A 19,672-nucleotide genomic window follows, 5' to 3' on the forward strand; every position below is an offset into this window, starting at 1 on the left:
CCCCGGCGCAGCGTTTTAGCATTCCCGAGAATACGTGACTGGGGAGGCAAAACGGCGGCGTTAAGATTTATCCTATCACCTCCACGTCAGGGTGGTGGATTTAAAAAAACAAAAACAACCATGATTTTTTTTTAGCTAATCTTAATTCATCCGGTTTTTCTGGATTCAATGTCAGGACGCCTATAACGTACTTGAAGTTATTTTATTAGAACACATAAAAGCATCACAACAACAATATACAAATTCTGAAGTCGTTTTTAAAACAGAAAAAACACATCTGCACATGCAACAACAGGGTTCAGGACAATGAGGAACCGAGGCTGGTTTCACACGATGGGGGACAATTCCGATTTGTGGTCAAATTCGAGAATGCATCATGATAGCTAAAAAAAAATAAAATCAAAACTGCGAGGAATCAGATGATGCATATCGGGGACAATCTGGTTTGAGTGTGAACGCACAGATTTGATATAAAATCTCTCGTCATCGAAACAGACCTTTTTAAAACTGTCAATGGTTCAAAACTGAAACATATTACAAACTATAATAAAATATTGCCAACTCACCTGACATTACGCTTTAAAAAAAAAAGACCTTAACTAACAACTCAGGTGAAACTTACAAAGATGAGTTGTCTTATTTCATTTTGTATACAATCCTAATATGCTATCTGAATCAATTCAATTCAATATGTTTTTATCAATTATTGGTTACTTATGTTGATTCATGCAAAGTTATTTTCCTGCAATTTGGGCGTCTTGTTTCATGTCCCATTAGGCCATATTGGGTAAAAATCAGTTGAAGAAGAAAAAAAATCAGGATTATCGACTTGAAATCGGAATTGCGCACTTGGACCAGCAGTGTGAATCCAGCCTTACGGGATCATTTTTAAGGGGGGATAACGGAGCGACCCCCCCCCTCACCCCCCACAGCTCCAGAACAACACCTGATATGTTCAATATGTATAAGTGTACTTTCATTGGTGTCAAAGAGGAAAGGGTTTCATGACAATACCGTCGCTGACATCCATCCTATTTTTTTTTTAAAATACACCTCCAAACTTTTCCATCAGGATCCCCTCCAATGACATAAATGCTCAAGTTTTTTTTTTTTTTTTAAAGTGCAACCCACCACACAAGACAATGTGCCCTGTATTGCAGCGAGTCATCACAAATCTAAAGAAAAACGGAAGGGGGGGGCTTTTTTGCCTCACCGAGACAAAAAAAAAAAAAAAAGTTGGTGCTGCAATGGCTTCCGGATGTTTCCTGGGAAGTGAAAAAAGCGAAATGGGGAGAAAAAGAAAGTTGAATAATTATTGCTCCAGAGTAAAGTGTGTTGCGTTTATTATCAATCCAAATGTCCTCCCGTCGGGACGGCTTCTGTGTGGTTCCAAAAAGATTGTCCTTTTTCCAGTTCTTTCTTTACACGAACTCAGCGGCGGCGGCGGCCCATTCCCGCCCGGCCGCCAACACTGAAAACACATTCATAAGACACCAAAAATATACATTATGATACTGTCAAAAGGTACAATAATTACACCGAAAAGAAACAACATCCAGTATGTTTTTGTCAAATTCTCCGTCCCGTCAGGTATGTCCGCTTTGTATTCCGCCCTCGGGTCCGTGTGTGTCTGTGTGTGTGTGTTGTGTGTGTGCATTTTGGGGGCGCTTTGGGTCACGTGCTCCGAGCAGACGGTCCACGGTCCATCGTGACCTCCTGTCGGTTGATGGATGACGGCGGCTGGCGTTTCTAGAAGAACCACCGGAATGCTTCGCCATTAGTGACCGGCGTCCTCTGCGGGGGGAGGGAAGGGCGGGGGGCAAAAAGCCAAGATGCACGTTAGTGACATGTTGAAGCGAGACAAAAAGTGTGTCGGCCAATTAATTGGTCAGAATTGTAACCTGACAAATATCAGAGTAAAAAAAAAAAAAATCCAGTTATTGGTCTTATTTGTACCATGGCCTTCACAAACCAATTTTGGACTAGTCCAAATTTCCACGCTTATAACCAGGAAGTCATGGCGACAAGGCCGGTGATGAATAAAAGCACTTAGTGAAAAAAATGTCAAAAACCCAGGGGGCCACTTTCAAGCACCAAAGCGAGCAAAGCGTTTCATCCGAGATCCAGCCAAGGTGATTACATCCACGCCCCAACCTCCACCCCCAAATAATCACCACGCTGCATGAAATATTCCATTCCAATTCCCAGGAAGCAACAATGAGGCATTTAATTACTGCGCGCTGCAGCCGCAGTGAGGGGGAACAGTGCATCATTTCAATTTGAGCCGGCGCCAACGGAAAGCTCTACGGCGGAGTGGCAGCCTCTCCTTTCCCAAACTCATTTAGAAGTCAGAGACATAAAATAGCGAAGCCTCCCACCAATCCCCATGACCAATTAGCACTCTTTTTATTTTTTCTACACCCCCCCCCCTCCTCCTCGCTCTCATTTTTTTTCCCCCTGCTGTTGAGTGGGAGGAAATGGTGCATAATCACAACTAAAATCACTTTAGCCTGAGTGGAGGGCAATTTTGCATTTTAATGCCCTGTGGCTTCTTAAAGGCATACTGATGAGCGTGCGCTCGTTCACGGCGTCAAAACAACAACGCCGGACGCGACGTTTTTTGCTCTAACTTTGTGTTGGTCGCACAAATTAAGACTTGTATGACTTATTTGCCAAAGAGAACCACTTAGCGTGTTTTTGTGCTGCAACAAACAATTCCCGGGTGTTTAATGGGTGCCCTGACGCGGCCATGTGCCATCATGGCTAATTCCAAAAAAGTCACGAATGGACTTTGCGAGAGAGAAAACAAACAAACACAAACATTAAGCTTTTGAAGGCTGAGGAACATCTCATGTCGTTGTCTAATGGTGCTTTTGGAAACGATTAACAAATGCTAAAATGATACACAACGGATGCTAACGAACAAGCAAGTGGGATGCGGTGTGCTAAAAATTCTGATGAAGGAAATTTTGAGTTTAAACACAGTGCGGAGGGAAACAATTTACAAAAAAGCACAAACAAAAAAAACAGCAAAAGATTATCTGTATACAATTTTACAAAACCAAATATTTAAGTGTATTTCTTTTTAGCAACATCAGTGGGAGATTTTTTTTTTTCAGAAAATAAACAAAGCACAAGTTAAAAATAATAGTAGTAAAAAAACAAAATGGCGGCATTTGCCATTGCTTCAACAGAAGCTGAGCTGCACTGTGTTTGAATACCCAAGAAAGTTAAAACGTTAAAAAGTTTAATGTGAAACGACTCGGGCAGCAAAAATTATTTTAGTAATTAATGAAAAGAAGTCCTCAGTTCATGATGTGGTCACACCAAATTTCAATGTTACCAAGTATTGTCACATGACATGTTCACGTCTTAGCAAATTGACTTTTTCCCATTATTGCTTTCACGGCGTTGGCACAAATATTTGCCGTGCTAATGACTTTACTGCCGCGTTAGCGCAAATCTTCTGTGCACATGTGGCGTTACCAAATGGGACATTTCGGTCTCGAGCGCAATGCTTGTTAAGATCCGTGTCAACAACGGAGAGCTGAGGTGAGAATGCTTGTGTTAATCCATATCCTTACATTGATCAGTCTCCGGTGGAAGTGCGCCGGGCGCGAGGCGATAATGACCCTGATCCGGGCACTTGGCATGTGTTGGTTTTGTTAACTTTTCACCGCATCGATCTGCCGAGGCTCGAGTCCCCGCTGGGAATTGCACGCTGAGGCCTCGCCACGTAACGCCGGAGTGACGGCGAAGGCTCAATTAGCAGACTTAAACCTGAGACATTCCTATCAATCCATTTTTACATCTTAGGGTTGTTGTTCAATTTAGATTATGGGTTTCAAACCCAAGGACCGCCACAACATTGCTGCTAAAGGGGATTCGGGAAAAAAATCGGAAGCCAATTTGGATTTTTCCATCATGACAAGCGTATTTTTCACTTCATGATTTTCCCAAATAATATTTTGAATTGGCGATTCTGCAATTGGGGAATTTAGCGGAAAATTCAAAACGGTTTTCAAAATATAGGGGGAGGAGCCAAATGTTATATTTACATAGTGTTTTCTCGGCAGTTGGTCACGATCACGTTTTTGGCAAATGGGGAAAGCGTTGCACTGGGAGAAAAAAAAACAAAAAAAAACGCAGGGGATCATCATGACCTCAGAAGGTAAGAACCGGACAATCTTAAGAGGAGGAAATTGCCAGAGATGGAAAAGGCAAGGGCGAAAAACGGGAAGGGTCGACGTGGGCACGACACCCTGAGGTTTCACCTCGAATCAAGACGGCGTGGCGGCAGCTCAGCCCCTCGTGAACGCCGCGCCGTGTGCAGCGGAGCATACATAACAAGGCGGCTGCGACCGCACACGCAGCGGGAAGACAATTTCCCGCTCCGGCGGCCAAGTATCGACGGGCCAAGCGACGTCTCTCGACCTCAAATGAAGCGCACGTCCACGGTAGACGGCGCATTCTAAATGCCAGCTTGCCGTGATAAAGACGGGGAAAGAAAGAGGGGGGGGGGGACACGTGGCGGAAGAATTTGCCGCTGATTGCGGCTTAAGGTCTCTGGACAGCCGTGACACCCTGTGATCCTCACTCAAGCTGGCAGGTGGGGCTGCAATGCCGGCTGATTGAAGCCCGATGGAAAGAAAGGAACAACTTGAATGGGAAAAGTCAAAGTCCAGGCACGTTCCCACCGAGTGCGACCGCCGCGGGGGGTGCGAGCAGGACGGCTCATTTAGGGTCTTGGGTACATTCGTACTCCATGTTCGGAATCTCAAGATGGCAGTGGAACCATGAGCCATGTTGTTTACATCGAAAATAATCTTATTTGAAATTGACAGAATAGAAATGATCATTCTGATAATTCATATTATTTTTCGGTTACTGGTTTGTTCTGTGTCAAAATCGTATTTGATCTTCGCTTTCCGATTCACTTTTTCAGTTTATACCAGAGGTAATCTTTCACAGTTGTGGAATCAGAATTCAGAATTTGAATGGAAAAACAGTTGACAAGTTAAAAAAAAAAAAATTATCACTTTGCAAAAACACGCCTTGTTAAATGCTAAGTTGGTGAAGGAACCATCTGTTGTAGTCCCTCGTGGCTTGGTGGAGGCCAAAGCCACGTTTCCATTAAGTGGTGCAGTTCTACTCACACCACATGGATTTTTTCCTGTCCCAATTTGAGCGCTACCGTACGGCAGGTATGCAGCCCACCAAGGACAGCTCATGGTTCCAAAAACGGGGGCAGTCAGAAATATGAGTATTGGCAATTCCAGGAGGTCCGTTACTTTCACTACTCAAGGCAGGACTCGGTCCTTACCCTCTTGCGTGCTTTTACGCTATTGCATTGAAGTGAAAGCAGGTGCACATGTATCTGAGGATAAGCTCCAGCAACCCCCCCCCACTACCCCCTGCCAAATAATAAAAAGGCACCAAGAGTCCACAAGCCTGCCCCCCGGTCTACCCCGCAGCCTTGGAGTCACGCTGAGCCGCGGCCGGTGATAAACCACTCAAGACGATGAGGGCGATAATGGCAGACGCCGCCGCGCCTCAGAATTCAATCAGCGCCGGCACGTCAGCGCGGATGAATGTAAAAGTGAAATATGCTCGCCGGCGCGCGCTAAAAGACGCCGCGCGGTGCGGGGGTGGGGTGGAATGGAGGGGGGCAACAACAGGCGAGGAGGAGGAGGACGGCGAGCGGGGGCGGAGGGGGAAAGCGAAGGAAAAATGAAAATGATGTGTCTCTTCTTTTGGCGGCACAACCCCGGCGGCATCCTGAGCAGACCGACTTTAAGCGCAGACGGCGAATAAATTACCCTTTTGAACTTGGGGTGATTGCAAATGTGCCCCGCTTTCTCCCGAGACATGTCTGGCGCTAACCCCTTGCTCTCGGCTCCCCAGCGGGCGATCCAATGATAGAAAAGCAATCATTGGGAAAGTCTAATTCGGACCAATTATCGGTTTGAGACAACCACTTGCGCTAAAGATGGTGAAGATAATCGGACAAAGGTAGCGGTGGACATATTGCTATCGTCTATCTTGCGTCGTAAGCGATGGTGTGAATGTTTTGGCTACAAAATATATTCAACAACCGCTGATTGAATGTGAAAATCTTCCGCACAGGGTTAGCAAACTTTTTGTGATTTCGGATTTTGCACCCAAGGTCACCGATTCTCAAAATGGTGCCTCCAGGGTTCCTAACACTCTCAGTTTTGCTTAATTTATTTCAAGGTTACTGCTCTCTAAAGGTTTTGGTGGGTGGTCCGTATAATTTGACCCCTCCGAAATCTTAATTTCAAGGATAGACACGGGTTTATCGGTTCGAACACATTTGTCACGTACTTGAACCGCCGATAAAATTCTCCAAATAAATTCTGACGAGTGGGTTTGCGAACAATAGGCGATGACGCCATGCACTGAAATCAGGCTGGCTGTTAAGGCTGGCTTCTCTGCTCTCCCTCGGAATCAGGAGAGCAGAGCCGGGGATGATTTTCATCACGCTCAAGTAGGGAGGCGGCGCACATTCCGTCGGGCTACGAAAGAAGCGGCGAGCGCCACTTTCAGCGGTGCAGTCGGCCTTAACTGATGGCTTATATATTGCCTGTCACTTTATTCGGCGGGAATATTGGGGCGTTGCCAAGCTCAAACCTGGAAGGTACAGCAATCCATCACCTGTGCTGCAGGCTGGGGAAGTGGAGAGGGGGGTAAAATCTCATCTCCAAGCTTGTAGCCAATATTCCCGCTACTCCAATGCCATTTATAAAAGATACCGCTTGCCAAGGCCGCCATGACGGACGGCGGGGGGGTGCTCATCTAGTCATCCGCAATTTCAATGACCCCCGGGCAAGACGCCTCAAATCATCATCATAACATTCTAAATATGGCGTGGAGAGTCCAACTTGCTTTTAAGTGCTGCATATACTGACTAGTAATTGATAAGTTTAATTTGAGAGCTTGATAAAAATCTGTCCTGTATTTATCGGGAATGGGAGCGAAGCGTGCACGCACACACACAAACACGCTCATTGTCGTGTGATCGATCGCCGGCCGTCGCAAATGGTTTTACTCCAAGGTCCAGCTTTGCACCGAGCGTCCGTTAGGAGCAAATCACGCTAAGTGTATTGCGGGTGTTTGTGAGTAATGAGGAATTTGGGAGTTTTTTGCTGAGTCGGCTCAAGCGCCGAGGCGGTGAGGTCGGGGGAGGGGATGTGTGATGGTGTGCTTAAGAGCTGCGAGAGGCGGGGTGGTCACAGGGGGGAGATTAGGCTTGGGGGAGCGGCGGGAGGGGGGAGGGGCGGCGGAGGAAAACCAAATCCATCTCCATCTCCGAAACATCCTAAAGCAGATTACTAAATTCAGTGGGAGGAAGGAGAGGGAGAGAGAGAGCAGGCGAGCCCGAGATGAATGAAGGAGGAAGCAATTAGCCTAGATGCAATTCCAGCAGCGTCCTCTGACTTGATTTTCTGACCTTCGCAAAGGCTCTTGCCAAAATATTACCGCCGTGCAGATGGAGCACATGGCGACGGGCCGCCGCAAGCGCGTCGCTACCAGTCCATGCAATCGCAGCGACCACAGGATAAGATTAGCATATTTTACGCCGTGGGTGTTAAACTCAAGGCCCGGGGGCGGATCCGGGCCACCGCATCATATTTATGGCTCGCAACGCAAAACATGTCAAAGTTCCGCGGCATAATCTGTATGAAAATTTCCTGAGATTTGACAAAACTTTGTTTCTCACTCTTTTTAGAGTAAATTATGAAAGAAATTATTATTCTTGAATTTTGATTTTAAAACTAGCAATCACTCAGATGGATATTAAAACAATAGAGGATTATTTTCATAATGGCTCTTCTGAAGGAAGCCATAACCCTAACCGTATTTTCCGGACTATAAGGCGCACCTAAAAACCTAAAATGTTCTCAAAAGCCAAAAGTGCGACTTATAGTCCGTTGCGCCTTATATATGGACCAAATTCCTAAATTTAAACTGAAGCATTGTGTCATGAAATCAATCATAAGTGGCCCGCTGAAGACTATGAATCATCAATCAAAAAGACTATGGATCATTATTTTGTGATTATAAAGTAATTCGTTGCGTCTGAAGTTGAAATAAAAAAGATAAACTGGAGAATGATTTGGATTAAAAATCTGACATGATGCATTAATGGTGCGCCCTATAGTCCGGTGCGCCTTATAGTCTGGAAAATAGGGTATAAAGTGGCCCTCGACAAAAACCAACGGAGCGCCCCCTGTTGTCACGCTGGCTTTAAATAACATTACTCCAATTGATAGCCTCGTGGATTGTTACAGCCTCCAAATTGGGAAACGCGAATATACAGGGTTTCACCGAATATGGGCTACATGCAAACACATCTGTTCCCCCGCTACGGACGCAGCCGATTCGCTGATGTCAGGGCAGATGTTCTCCATCAGCCGCTAACGGCGAAACACCTGCTGGATACGTGACATCATCAGCTGAGATCCGTCTGCTTGTCATGTGCCTCAGTAGGAGTTTACCATTAAAATCTCGGGGATATTTGCCAGCTTGGCCAGAGGAGCCGCTAATGCGCGGGCGTCTAATTCCGAACATCACAGGGGGAATGTCATTTCTGGGAGACGGGCTCGCAGACGCTACGACGCTTTAATTTGTCACGCGAGGAAAATCCCTTCCCACACAGATGGGAGCCTGGGCCCGACGCGCCCTTGGGTCAGAGGCAGCCGTCTGCAGTCAAGATCACCTTCCAGTCGGCGCCGGCCTCCATTTCAATTAGCTTTATATAAGCACCCTTGTCCGAGCGGGAGCATCTCGGGCGAGCGAGGCTGCTGGGAAAGCTAATTCCTTCAGGAGAAAACTTCAAGAGGTAGACGCCGACGTGTACGTCCAACAGGTGAGATTTTAAGGTTAAAAAAAAAAACTAGATTAATTCCCAACAACTTATTCTGTTTGTACGTCCAATCAGATTTCAGGATACTACACATGCTGCCACACAAATTTAAATTTGCTCTACCCGTATGCTAGCAATGGAACACTTTAACCAACCAGATTTAAAATGTATCCTTTCAGCGCCAAAGCACTGGCGCTCGATGACATTAGCGTTTTTCTGTCCTCTGATTGGCTGGCCACAGCGAGCAATCATTATACATTTAATAAATATCTCGATGTTATGCTAATGGCTAAATATAGATTCAAAGCAACTCATTTGATGTATACGGCGCTGTGGCGTGCATTTTTCCGCAGCATTGATGGTTTCTATAATTGCGACGTGGTAGATTAAGTCAGCTAAATCCCCGCTGGAGGCCCAGGTACCAAACGCACGGCCCGCCACTGAGACGTCAGGACATCAATTGTGAGCGCGCAAATGCGGAAAGACGTGCAGGACACGCGTTGGATGTTTTTGGATACCTGAGGGATCGGCGATGGAAATCCCCAATTTCCCAGCCAAGTCGCAGGCCTTTGAACAGCCAGCGAGTGCAGCGAGAAGCCGCGTGGGCGTAACGAAGCTCACGGCGAGGCAACGCGCCGCAACTTCTGTGAAATGGTAAATTGAAATGCAAAGCAGGGACGGGGCCGCCTTGTTTGGAGCAGATTTCTCCGCATCTGTGTGGGAGCCCTGGAACTGTGAGGGTCTTTACGCACAACGCCGCAGATTTACTGTAAATCAACATAATATTTAGGTTAGGCTTAGTGACGACAAACAGCTTGAGTGGAATCTTTATCGACGCTCAATTGGGATGAGGTGCAAACTACCTATCTCGCGATTAAAATTTTATTGGGATAATATATTACGGTTGTTTTGCTTTTCCTCATCTAGACAAATGCAAAGGAAGAAACAGGTCGTGGGTTTTCCTCAAAACCTGATTATAAAAACCACTATTAAAGTTTCAAAATTTTAATCATAATTAATACTGTAGTAGTTGTCTTTTGTCGTCGCCCATCTGGTGCATAGAAGAACAGATTTTATTGACTAATATTAGTGCATTACTTGAATTTTATTTTCTCTTAATTTTGTCATAATTTTATGTATTATAAAAATCAAGGTATTTTGGTAATATCTTTATTTCTGTTCAATATTCTGTATTTTTGCCAATATTTTATTATTATTATAAATTGTGTGCCATCAAGTTTTGCATTATTCTTACAAACACACTTCCCCCCTAAATTGATGTGATTTTTTTTCTACGTTTATAATATCACTTTTGAATGACAATATGCTTTGTAATGTTAGTTATTTTCACAGTTTAAATATATGCAATTATTATTTTTAGGCAGGGCATCAATTGAGGGTTCTTTGTATTTTTTTTTTTTTTGCTAAGAGTATACAAACTTTACAATAAGGTATATCCGTCTAACCAATTACTACCAACCAAGCTAGTGCTAGCACGTAACATTAGCAGTCCATGCTACGTTTGAATCAGCGGAAGCTAACGCGGTAACGTAAGAACATCATGAGCTGAGTCATTCCACCTCATTTGATGTTCCCAATCGGACTGAAATCATACACCGCTCAAGCAAATATCTTGTGACGAGCGAAAACAAACTGTGAACGTTTCAATAGTTCATCAGCAGTGGGAAACAAAAGGGGAAGGAAAATGTCCACCTGATGATCAACCATCGTAAATCCTCCCCATTGCCCGGGGGCCACAGCCCCACTTCACACCTCAGTGACGCGATCTAACCTCAGGCTTTCTGTCAAGGAGTGTGGGAGAAGTGGGGGGAAGGGCAAGAAAAAAAAAAACTTGAAATATCTTTCCGGGCATGGTGTCAGATGCTTGCCATGAAATATTCATCATGTGCTAGCAGAGCCACAATAGAGGAGGTGGCGGCATGTGAGGATTTGACTTGCAGAAATGGAGACGCTTTAAAAAAAAAAAAAAAAAAAGGCCCACATTGGCCGATTTATATCGCCGTCTCCGGCTGTCACTCACGTTTCACTTTCACCTCAGCGAGCTTTGACGAACGACACTCCCTGCGTTCGCGGCGGCGTCCTTTGAACCAACAAACTCGAGAATTCATCCAATGCTCCGAAATGACGGAATTAGAAAGCGGCACAAACGCTTAACTGGCACATTTTCTGGAATTAGCTGAGCTATTTGTAGAAATTCTTGCGCAACCTTGGCGGCTAGGCTCGGTTGATTTGGAGAAGGAAGAATTTATTTTTAAAGGAGGTGAGGCGGGAAAAAATATTTACATTGTTACGCTAAACAACTTTATGGTTCGTGTGTTTAACGGGGCGCTACACGCCAAAATGTCATTTGGGCCCTGCTTTCCAAATTTATCACCTTAAAACCTTCGACGGATGCGTCGATTCAAAACAAACCAATCCCGTTTCGGGGAGCATTAAAGCACTTTGTTCGCCGAGACGTTGCCGTGCGTTCACCCGAGGCTTTTCTCCCCCCCCCTCTTTCTCGCCTCTCGGTAATGACGAGATACCTTTTAACTTCTCCGCCGGAGTCGGCATCAATAATTTACCGTCGTCTGTTTAAAATTTAAAAGCGCCACACATTAACGTGCTCGCCGCACCTGCTCTTTTCACGCTTGTCCGTCCTCCGCCCGGTCTTAGCCCCCCCTCCATCTCTTTCTCTCTCTCTCTCCTCGTAAAGACAATGACAATGAGTTCTGTGTCACCACTGAAGCAGGGATGTTAAATCACACAAGGGCAGAACGAGGCGACGGGCCACGTCATGCGAGGGCATCATCCGGACGCCTCCGATTACGCTTTGTCCCTAATTGGCGGCGGTGAAAAGGGATGAATTCTTAAACGCGTTGGGGCCCGCCTGGGGACGACAGCTTCCTTGCCACCTACGGAAGCCGACAGAACATCCGCGAGGAGCTGGGGCGGGGGTGGGCGTTTAATTAATGCATGGCGGTTCCGTCCAACGGCGAAATCCTATTGTCTTGACAGGGGCTTAAGGTTGCCCTTTAGGCTGAGATGCCCCCCATCCCTCCCCCCCACCTCGTCCCGCTCAGTCCAAATTAATCTGCAGTTTTAAAGCTTGAATAAACCCGTTAAGTACGAAAATCTAAAGGCCGTCCCCTCTCCCTCGGGCTGCGGTTTTTCCCTCTGCCCGCGGAGATTGGCGGGGAGCACTCAGTGTTATCGGCCAAGGGGGAGGTAAAGGTTCGGGGGGAAGGAGGAGGAGGGGTGGCGAAGGCTACAGATTGGTCTTTATCTATTCCGAGCACACCTACAACAAATTAGACCTGGCCCGCCGCCGTCGCCGCCGCCGTCGCTCTCATTAAGAGGCTGAATCTCAGCTATTTTCCTCAAGGTCCCGCTTTTCCTATCAGTTTTTTCCTTTTTTTTTTTGCCACAATAAGCAAAAAAAGCTTCCGCACAAACGTGCCACCTTCACGTGGCGCTCATTTCACGTCGTCATATCGACATGACACAAAGGAAGCCGCTGGGATGGGAGGGAGGGAGTTAGGGAGGGAGGTAGTGGGGGTGGGCTGGGTTTGGATTCTGTGCATTTTCCACGCACGTGCCTCCATGCTGCCGGCTTTTGACATTTTGCTCATTTAGAAAAAAAAAAAAGGCTGAATTCTGTGCAACCCAATATTTGTCCTCTACGCCGTCGAGGTTAGATCTCAAAACGTGAAAAGGACTGCTTGCTGATTTTTCTATCTGTCCGTCCATCCATCCATCCATCCATCCATCCATCCATCCATCCATCCATCCATCCATCCATCCATCCATCCATCCATCCATCCATCCATCCAATCAATTTCTACATATCGAAAAATCCCATTTGGAAATGAATAGGGGCCCGCTTTTTTGCATTTCCGCTGGAGCGCATCTACGCCTGCCAGCGTCACTCCCAAGCCAAAATCCTTGAAAAACAAATAAATTATGCATGCGACGCGTAACCTTCAAAGTGCCACTGAAGGTTGAATTTAAATTGTCGCTGGAGTGGGAAGGCCCGTTACGACTTGACGCCATCGGTCAGGCGCACGGTGCGTTTGGATGCGAAGATGGAAAACGCACACAGACGAAAGACGTCGTTTGTATTTGAATACAATTTATGGGTCAGTTAACGGTACTTGACACTCTTTTGGATTATCGGGATTTACGAGCAAACTCTAACAGAGCGTTCAAGTGACGTCAGATTTGCTTTTCGAGCAATAATTATTTAGATACGTTTGAACAGTTTTTTCTAGTCTTTAATTTTAAAAGTAGCAATTCATCAGTTTGTTTTATAGCCTATACTGAATATAATATCATGATGTCATAACGGCCCACCGAAGAAAACTATGACCCGGGACAAAAAAAAGAGTTAGACACTCCTGGTTTACGTGACGGTTTTTCTCCGCCAGGCTAATCCATCCCGCTAGCACGAAGCAGTAAAAGCGAGAAAGGGGCATGCCGCCGAACGGCGTGGAGGCGACATTGGGGCGACTCTCGAGGGCCTTGCATTAGCGCGCGAAATTAAAGAGGGGGGTATTAGATTAAATTGCCTCTCCGATTTCAGGGGTGTGAGTAAAATTCTGATTTGCATTTTTCTAACCGCTGCTTAAGATATAATTAGTTCAGGGTGATTCCCATGTGTGGGAAAACGCTGACAGCCAAATCTAACTGGCTGCCAGTCGCTTATCATCACTCGCAAGGCAACAAGGTAGATGAAGCGAGAAGGTTTGTGTGTCTTCGGGTATTTCGCCAGAGTGTGGATGTCGAACAGTTTGTCACTGTTGGCAGAAGTTTGCTTCCATCGTCTACTTTGGCTCCAGAGGAACACTGAACTGTAAATAATTCTAACAAGGCAGGGTGATGCTCTTTTGAGACAAAAAAAAAAGTCTGGTGAACCATTTCTACAATTGTCAGTATGAGAGTATATACTTGTGCAATATTTTTTTTTTTTTATATTAACTAGGAGCGCAAATAATGTCAAAAAGAAAGAATTGGACTGCTCTCAAAGACTCAAACATTAAACCGGGAAAGTGATTTGTAACTTTCCAACGTAAAGTAGCCCAAAATACCACCAACGTAGAAGTAGCGGCTAACGTTAGCTTGTTTACAGAGCACGTTTCGTAAGGGGCATGTCTCGGCGTCGTTAACGAGGCGAACGGCACATTGCTCCGCCCACGTCAGATGGCAATTTAGCGTTGGCCATCTGGCGAGGCTTCCTGCTTCCAATTAGGGCTCATTCTGGTGAATTCCCCTACTAAAAGTTCCAGCCTTGGAATTCGCCCAAAATGGCGGCTTTGAACCAAAAATGGACAATTTTGTGTTCAATTTCTTACGTAGGGGTCCTTGAGATGAAGCAAATTTTTTTTCCTCCCTAACTTTCCAGACAACTTTTGTGTTTGACACACATTTCTACCAGAATACACATGCCAGCAAACTCAAAAGAATCATCTAGAGAAAGCAATCCAAGACAATATTTACACTCAGGCACCTTAAAAGAACTGGGAAAAAAAATCCCCAAAATATTTACCCCACACGAGGATTTCCCAACATTGCAACACAGGAAGTTGTGCAAGTGTAATTACCGCCATTCGAGTCCATAATCAAAATTAGTGAAATTTACAAAGAGCGCTTTTAAAGGCAAGTGCAGATTTGTTTTGGTGAGTGTACCCGTGCATTAAAAAAAAAAAAAAAAGTGGAAAAAAAAAAAAAAAAAACACCGTGCCACGGACTTCCCGGGACATCTGTTTGAGACAGCTGTTTGTACATAAGCTTCCGATTGCCACCTACGTGACGTACCATTCCGAGCTGTAAGCCACGAGAGGAACATTTTATTGTAACACGTAAAGCTAGGTGCTGCCATCATTCCACTTTTGATGCACGTAAACATCACAGACGGCAAAGTTAACAAACTTTCTGCCAAGGGAAGTCATCGGTTTAGGTGCTAATTTCATTCTCTTCTGATTTGTTGTCATTTTCGCTTCCTCACGATATAATTTAGGGATGCTTTGGGTTTTGTGGTGAAAAGTTTCAGGATCAATAGTTTTTATGGTGCATTAGTTACTAGTTAAGGGAGGCAACCCCTCCCCCTTCTTACCTTAGAAACTTTCTGACTCTGCAATCCCCCACACACTTTTGTTTACAGCCATAAAAACGTTCATATTTTCTTCCGTAACACTTTTCTCCGAGCTTCCCTTGAATGCCTCACATTGTCTTTCCAATTTGAGTTTTTGTTTTCTTTTCAATTATTTCTTTGGCCACTAAGGAGAGCAGCGGTTGAATGCGAGTCACTGATCATTTGATTTTGGTCACCCCGACTTCTGAAACGATGGCCCTGCTCGTACGACCTCCCAATTGATTGCAAATTTCCCGACGAGGCCATTGCCGAAAACCTTTGTAGCAAAATTCTCGTCAAAAGCTTAAAGAGGAGCTGCAGTTATTCATGTCCATTTAGGCCCTAATAAAGAACCCAAGTTGGGAGGCGCTTTGAGAAATGCCATCAGCAGTCCTGCCATGGCTTTCGGCATCTCTCCGCGGTCAGAGGCCGAGGCTTTGCGGGATATCGATTCTCTCCGTCCGGAGACGGTTTCCATAATTGGTTCAAATGACCGGGTGCCGAGAGGGATAGCTCTCTGCTGAAAACCATTTCCCGGCCCCGCTTGGAGGCGAGCCAAGCGCCGGGTTGTTCGGATATGTTCCAGCCCCAGTCTGACTGGCAGCAATTAGGGGTGTCTGAGCCAAGCTCAGCTTGCGCTTCGCACAAACACCCCTAATTACTGCCAATTAGGCTAGGCGGGTAGGCAGATTTGAGAAGCCGGGGGGATGTTCAGGCACGGGTGGGCATGGAAACAATTTCCAAGGGCTTAGAACGTGACTGGATGAAAAGGTTAATGCTTGGGAGCGCGCAGGGATAATCGAGGGGAGGGGTGGGGGGGGGCAAAACAAAACGGGAAAGCCGAGCCCCGGTTCTCACCTCCAGCGACGAGCCGGGCTTCTTCTTCAGCTCCTCGCATTTCCTGAACTTGCAGATCTGGTGGCCCGTTTTGCGGTTCCGACAACTGCTGCAGACGCCGCAGTTGATTAGCCGCCTGCAGGGCGCGCAGACCCCGCACCTTTTCCTCTTCTTCTTTGCCGGGTTTCCACTGGATGCCGAGGAATTATTCTGTGGGCAGTCTGCCAGATTGGCAATTTGAAACGCACTGTCTGTAACGGCTGCCGAGGCTGCGGGGGAGTGAAGGGCTGTCATGACGATGACCCCGGGAGGTAATGAGATGCCCCCTAAAGCCGGAATAGCTGAAAAAGTTCCAACGCGTTCGGGGAGATTCATTATCTCTGCTTCGGCGCCGCCGCATTTCAGCTTGTTCATGCATTCTCCCGCTAAAGGTCTGCAGTGTTCGGGGGATAAGGTAGAGAGGAAATTATTATTTGCCATTTGCAGCGTCTCTGGCGGCACGCCAGGCTTACCCGGCCTCTGGGAGTCATTTCTATGCATGCCGGTCCTATTAGGGTTTATTGCCGCTGATTTCCTCCCCCAAAGCATGGCGTTATCGCAGTTCCAAGGGGACATGCCAATCCTGGCGCTGGGAAAAATGGGCGTCGTGATGCGGGCGATCTTGGCCGTTTGTGGGAACGCCCCGTTGGTTTTGTAAAAGTTGGCAAAAGATCGGTACCTTTCCATTTCGGCGTTATAATCCAAAAGCTGGCTTAATCCACCGTCCTGGAGATTATCCTTTTGTAAAAGCGACACGTCCGCGTTTTGTCCGTTTTCGATGCAAAGCGCGCTGCTTAGGTTAGCCATGGCTGACGAGGGCTTGTCGGCGTTTAAGGACGAAGCGGGGGTCCGGCTGAGGTGACTCCGGCCTTTGTCGAAACTCCAGATGCTTACCGACAGCCGGGTACCATCCTGAACTATCCGGTCCGGTTCTACGGGCGGGAAGAAAGGACCGACAATTACACATTTTGGCACTCCGGCATTAAAGGTGCACATTACGGTGTGTAAACAAAGTCCATGATCTCCATGGCGAGAACCGTTTCCATGCCGAGGTTGCTTTTAACACATATTTGAAAAGTTCTGAAGAAACATCAAATATCTTTCAACTGAGAAGAAACAAGTCACCACAAAGCGCAGATCCTTACCTCATGCCTGCAACTTAGACAACTACTCGAGAAGCCAACAAGACCATCCGTGCATCAAAATGCCTCACCTGCTACATTTCCCTAATGACATAACACCGAAAGCCACAAGAGAATTTGGATCAAGATCATGGACCAACTGGTGTCATCCGGTTTCCGTGTGTGCTTCATTTCCTCTATCTCTCACCCCGGTCTGTCTGGATTTGGTTTCCTCAGATAAAAGCCCCATTAGACCTATCTCGCCCTACTTCCATTACCTTTTTTTTTTCACTCCCCCCCCCCCCCCCCCCCCACGCCTCCTCTTCTCGCTGTGCCTTCCCCCTTAATTGGCAAAGCTGATCCATTGCCGGGACATTAAAAGGCGATTCAAATCACTTCCATGGCTCAAAGTCTCCCAAAAACATTCTAATCACCACGTGGAGAGTTCAAACGGGCTAAAAAAATATGCTTTGTTTTCATATATCCAATCTAGTCATCAGAAATGTTTTAAATCTAGATGAGGAAAAAAAAGAATACATCATTTCCGCTTGTAAAAGTGACACCACGAGCAAAACCTGCCGCCAACACAGTAAACAGAACCTCCTCCTCAGCCTAATGATCAGCCCTCCTCGGGGTGATTATTACTTAATCAATTCACCCGTGGAGCAGAACATGCGGGGCCCCCCCAAAGGCAATCAAGTCTGGCTGGCATCGATTTCCAGCCTGTAAACAAACTTTAGCGAGATAGAAACGTCCAATGAAGCTCTGGAGAAAATGCTTAAGATTAAAATAGGGTCAATAACAGAATAAATTGTAAATATAAATTATTAGTAAATAAAAATTTAAAAAATCCTATTGTCCGGATCACTTTACATGCAAGATCCAGATGCTTCGAAGTGAGGAGCAGGAATGTAGTCGGGTGCTTTCACCTACCTACCAGGTTCCCGTTGAGCGGAGCTCCTGAGGCGCTAGCAGCCTGCGGCTGTGCACAAGCACATTACCGCCGAGAGATGCGTGGAGCGCGGCTTGCAGGCGGTAGAAGAAGACAAAAAAAATCCAAGAAAGAGACGCGCGGACTCCAAAAGGCGCTCAAAACAAAAGAGCCATCTTTTTAGTTGGTAGCGACTTTGTTAGTAAAAAAAAAAAAAAAAGTGCACGCATAAACGGTGTTTTTTCCCCCTCCCCCCCTCACAATAATGACGTGCTGGTTGGAGGAGTGGGAGTTGCTGTGCGTCCTGATCCCGAGCTTTGTGGAGTGTGAATGCGCGCGTCTCTCCGACTGCCTGCCTGCCTGCTCGCTCCGCCGCCGCCGTCGCTGCTAGTTGCCTGTCGCTGCGTGTGGCTGATTGGTGCTGAGGTGAGGACGCGGGGATGCGGACACCTACTGATCATTGGCTGGAAATTACTATAGAAACACGCAGGGGAGGGTGGGGGTGTGTTGGGGGGGGCGTCAACGCGTGCAGGGGCATATATGAGCACCTGCACATTGATTTATTTTTATCTCTAATAATTGAATTAGAAAGAAAGGCTATACGGGCGGCACAGTGGGTATGACTGCCACACAATTCGGAAGTTGCCATGTTCGTTCCCCTATCCTAGGTTGGGGGTTTCTTCAGGTTTCCCCGCTTCTTTACACCTTTCAAGTTCATTGATGAGGCAAAGTCATGCATATAACACCTGGCCCAAAAAAAAAAAAAGAACAGAAGCACCAATTTCGAAAACACGTTCATGAACACAAACTTGTTCAATATTTACACGCGCAATAGTTCTGAGCCGCAGACAAAGACACGAGCTTGAACAAGTGCCAATTAGAAAACGTCCTGAAACTATTCTTAAAAAGGATTTGAGAAAAAAAAACTCTTAATCATCCCGCTGATTGCTTTATGAATTAATGTCTAACGTATATCGCAAGCCAACCATCATAAAAGTGACGAGGGCAAAAGATTGCCATTGTTATAAGCTCGGCGAACAACTGACCTAAACACTTGTGGGCTTGTGGCAGTAAGATGCCACAAGATGGCGCCAAAGTGACATGAGCGCCCATCTCAGTAAGGGGAGGGGTGAACAACGGCGACTCTTAGTAGCAAAATGCGAGTGCACGCACAACAAAGTTCATTGGCGTTTGCGGAAAGTCGCAAAAGATATTTGCCAACAGTTTTTTGCGAATGTCTGGCGAACCTTTGCCGAACATTTGTGACCTTCAATGACAAGAATGCAATATTCACCCCTTTCGTAAACGCTCAGTGGGATAGGTGAGGTCACCCACCCCCCCCCAAAAAATACAAATAAATCCCATGTTCAAAATGATGCTGCAAATGACGTTTCTGATTCGTATAAATAATTAACGTAAATGGCCCATAGTTAAGTAGTTTACCATGTGCTGTTCCAAATCGTGTCGAGTTGTGTTTGAAGAAACAACCGCAAATAGTCATTTGTTGAATTTGTAACGTTAGGATTGGTCTTACAAGTTTTTGCAGATTCTCTGCTTGATTCAGAATAGCTTCCCGACCCCGCCCTCATAGATATTTTGCAACTGTCTCCTTTGACTTAAGGATGCTTCAAAGGTTCTTGATAGGGTTGAGGAGGCCATACACACCTTCACACACACACACATCCTTTTTCAAAAGGTCGATTAAGACAATACAGAACGCACAGCCA

At 46.1% G+C, this 19,672-nt stretch overlaps 1 protein-coding gene across 4 annotated transcripts; it reads right to left on the reverse strand.

The window, feature by feature from the left end:
- Positions 1-183: 183 nt before the first annotated feature.
- Positions 184-19,096, reverse strand: cxxc4 (CXXC finger 4). 4 transcript variants are annotated; one of them, XM_049720729.2, is made up of 4 exons: positions 17,948-19,096; positions 16,573-16,825; positions 15,876-16,482; positions 184-1,794 (listed from the first exon to the last, which is right to left on the reverse strand). In XM_049720729.2, the coding sequence occupies exons 2-4, from the start codon at positions 16,698-16,700 to the stop codon at positions 1,750-1,752; spliced, it is 780 nt and encodes a 259-aa protein (XP_049576686.1). In that variant the 5' UTR covers positions 16,701-16,825; positions 17,948-19,096; the 3' UTR covers positions 184-1,749. The 4 variants fall into 4 exon arrangements, with proteins under 4 accessions (XP_049576686.1, XP_049576684.1, XP_049576683.1 ...); XM_049720727.2 differs by having other exon boundaries at positions 15,876-16,825; positions 17,952-19,090; XM_049720726.2 differs by having other exon boundaries at positions 15,876-16,825; positions 17,948-19,090.
- Between the last annotated feature and the right edge of the window lie 576 nt (positions 19,097-19,672).

This window comes from Syngnathus scovelli, chromosome 5 (assembly GCF_024217435.2).
Source record: "Syngnathus scovelli strain Florida chromosome 5, RoL_Ssco_1.2, whole genome shotgun sequence".
NCBI lineage: Eukaryota > Metazoa > Chordata > Actinopteri > Syngnathiformes > Syngnathidae > Syngnathus > Syngnathus scovelli.

Excerpts from the sequence above, each read along its gene's own strand:
- cxxc4 (XM_049720727.2), bottom strand. The coding sequence starts at position 16,700 with ATGGCTAACCTAAGCAGCGCGCTTTGCATCGAAAACGGACAAAACGCG. Across the intron at positions 1,795-15,875 it reads AGCCCGGCTCGTCGCTGGAG|AGGACGCCGGTCACTAATGG; the intron begins GTGAGAACCGGG and ends CTCCCCCCGCAG.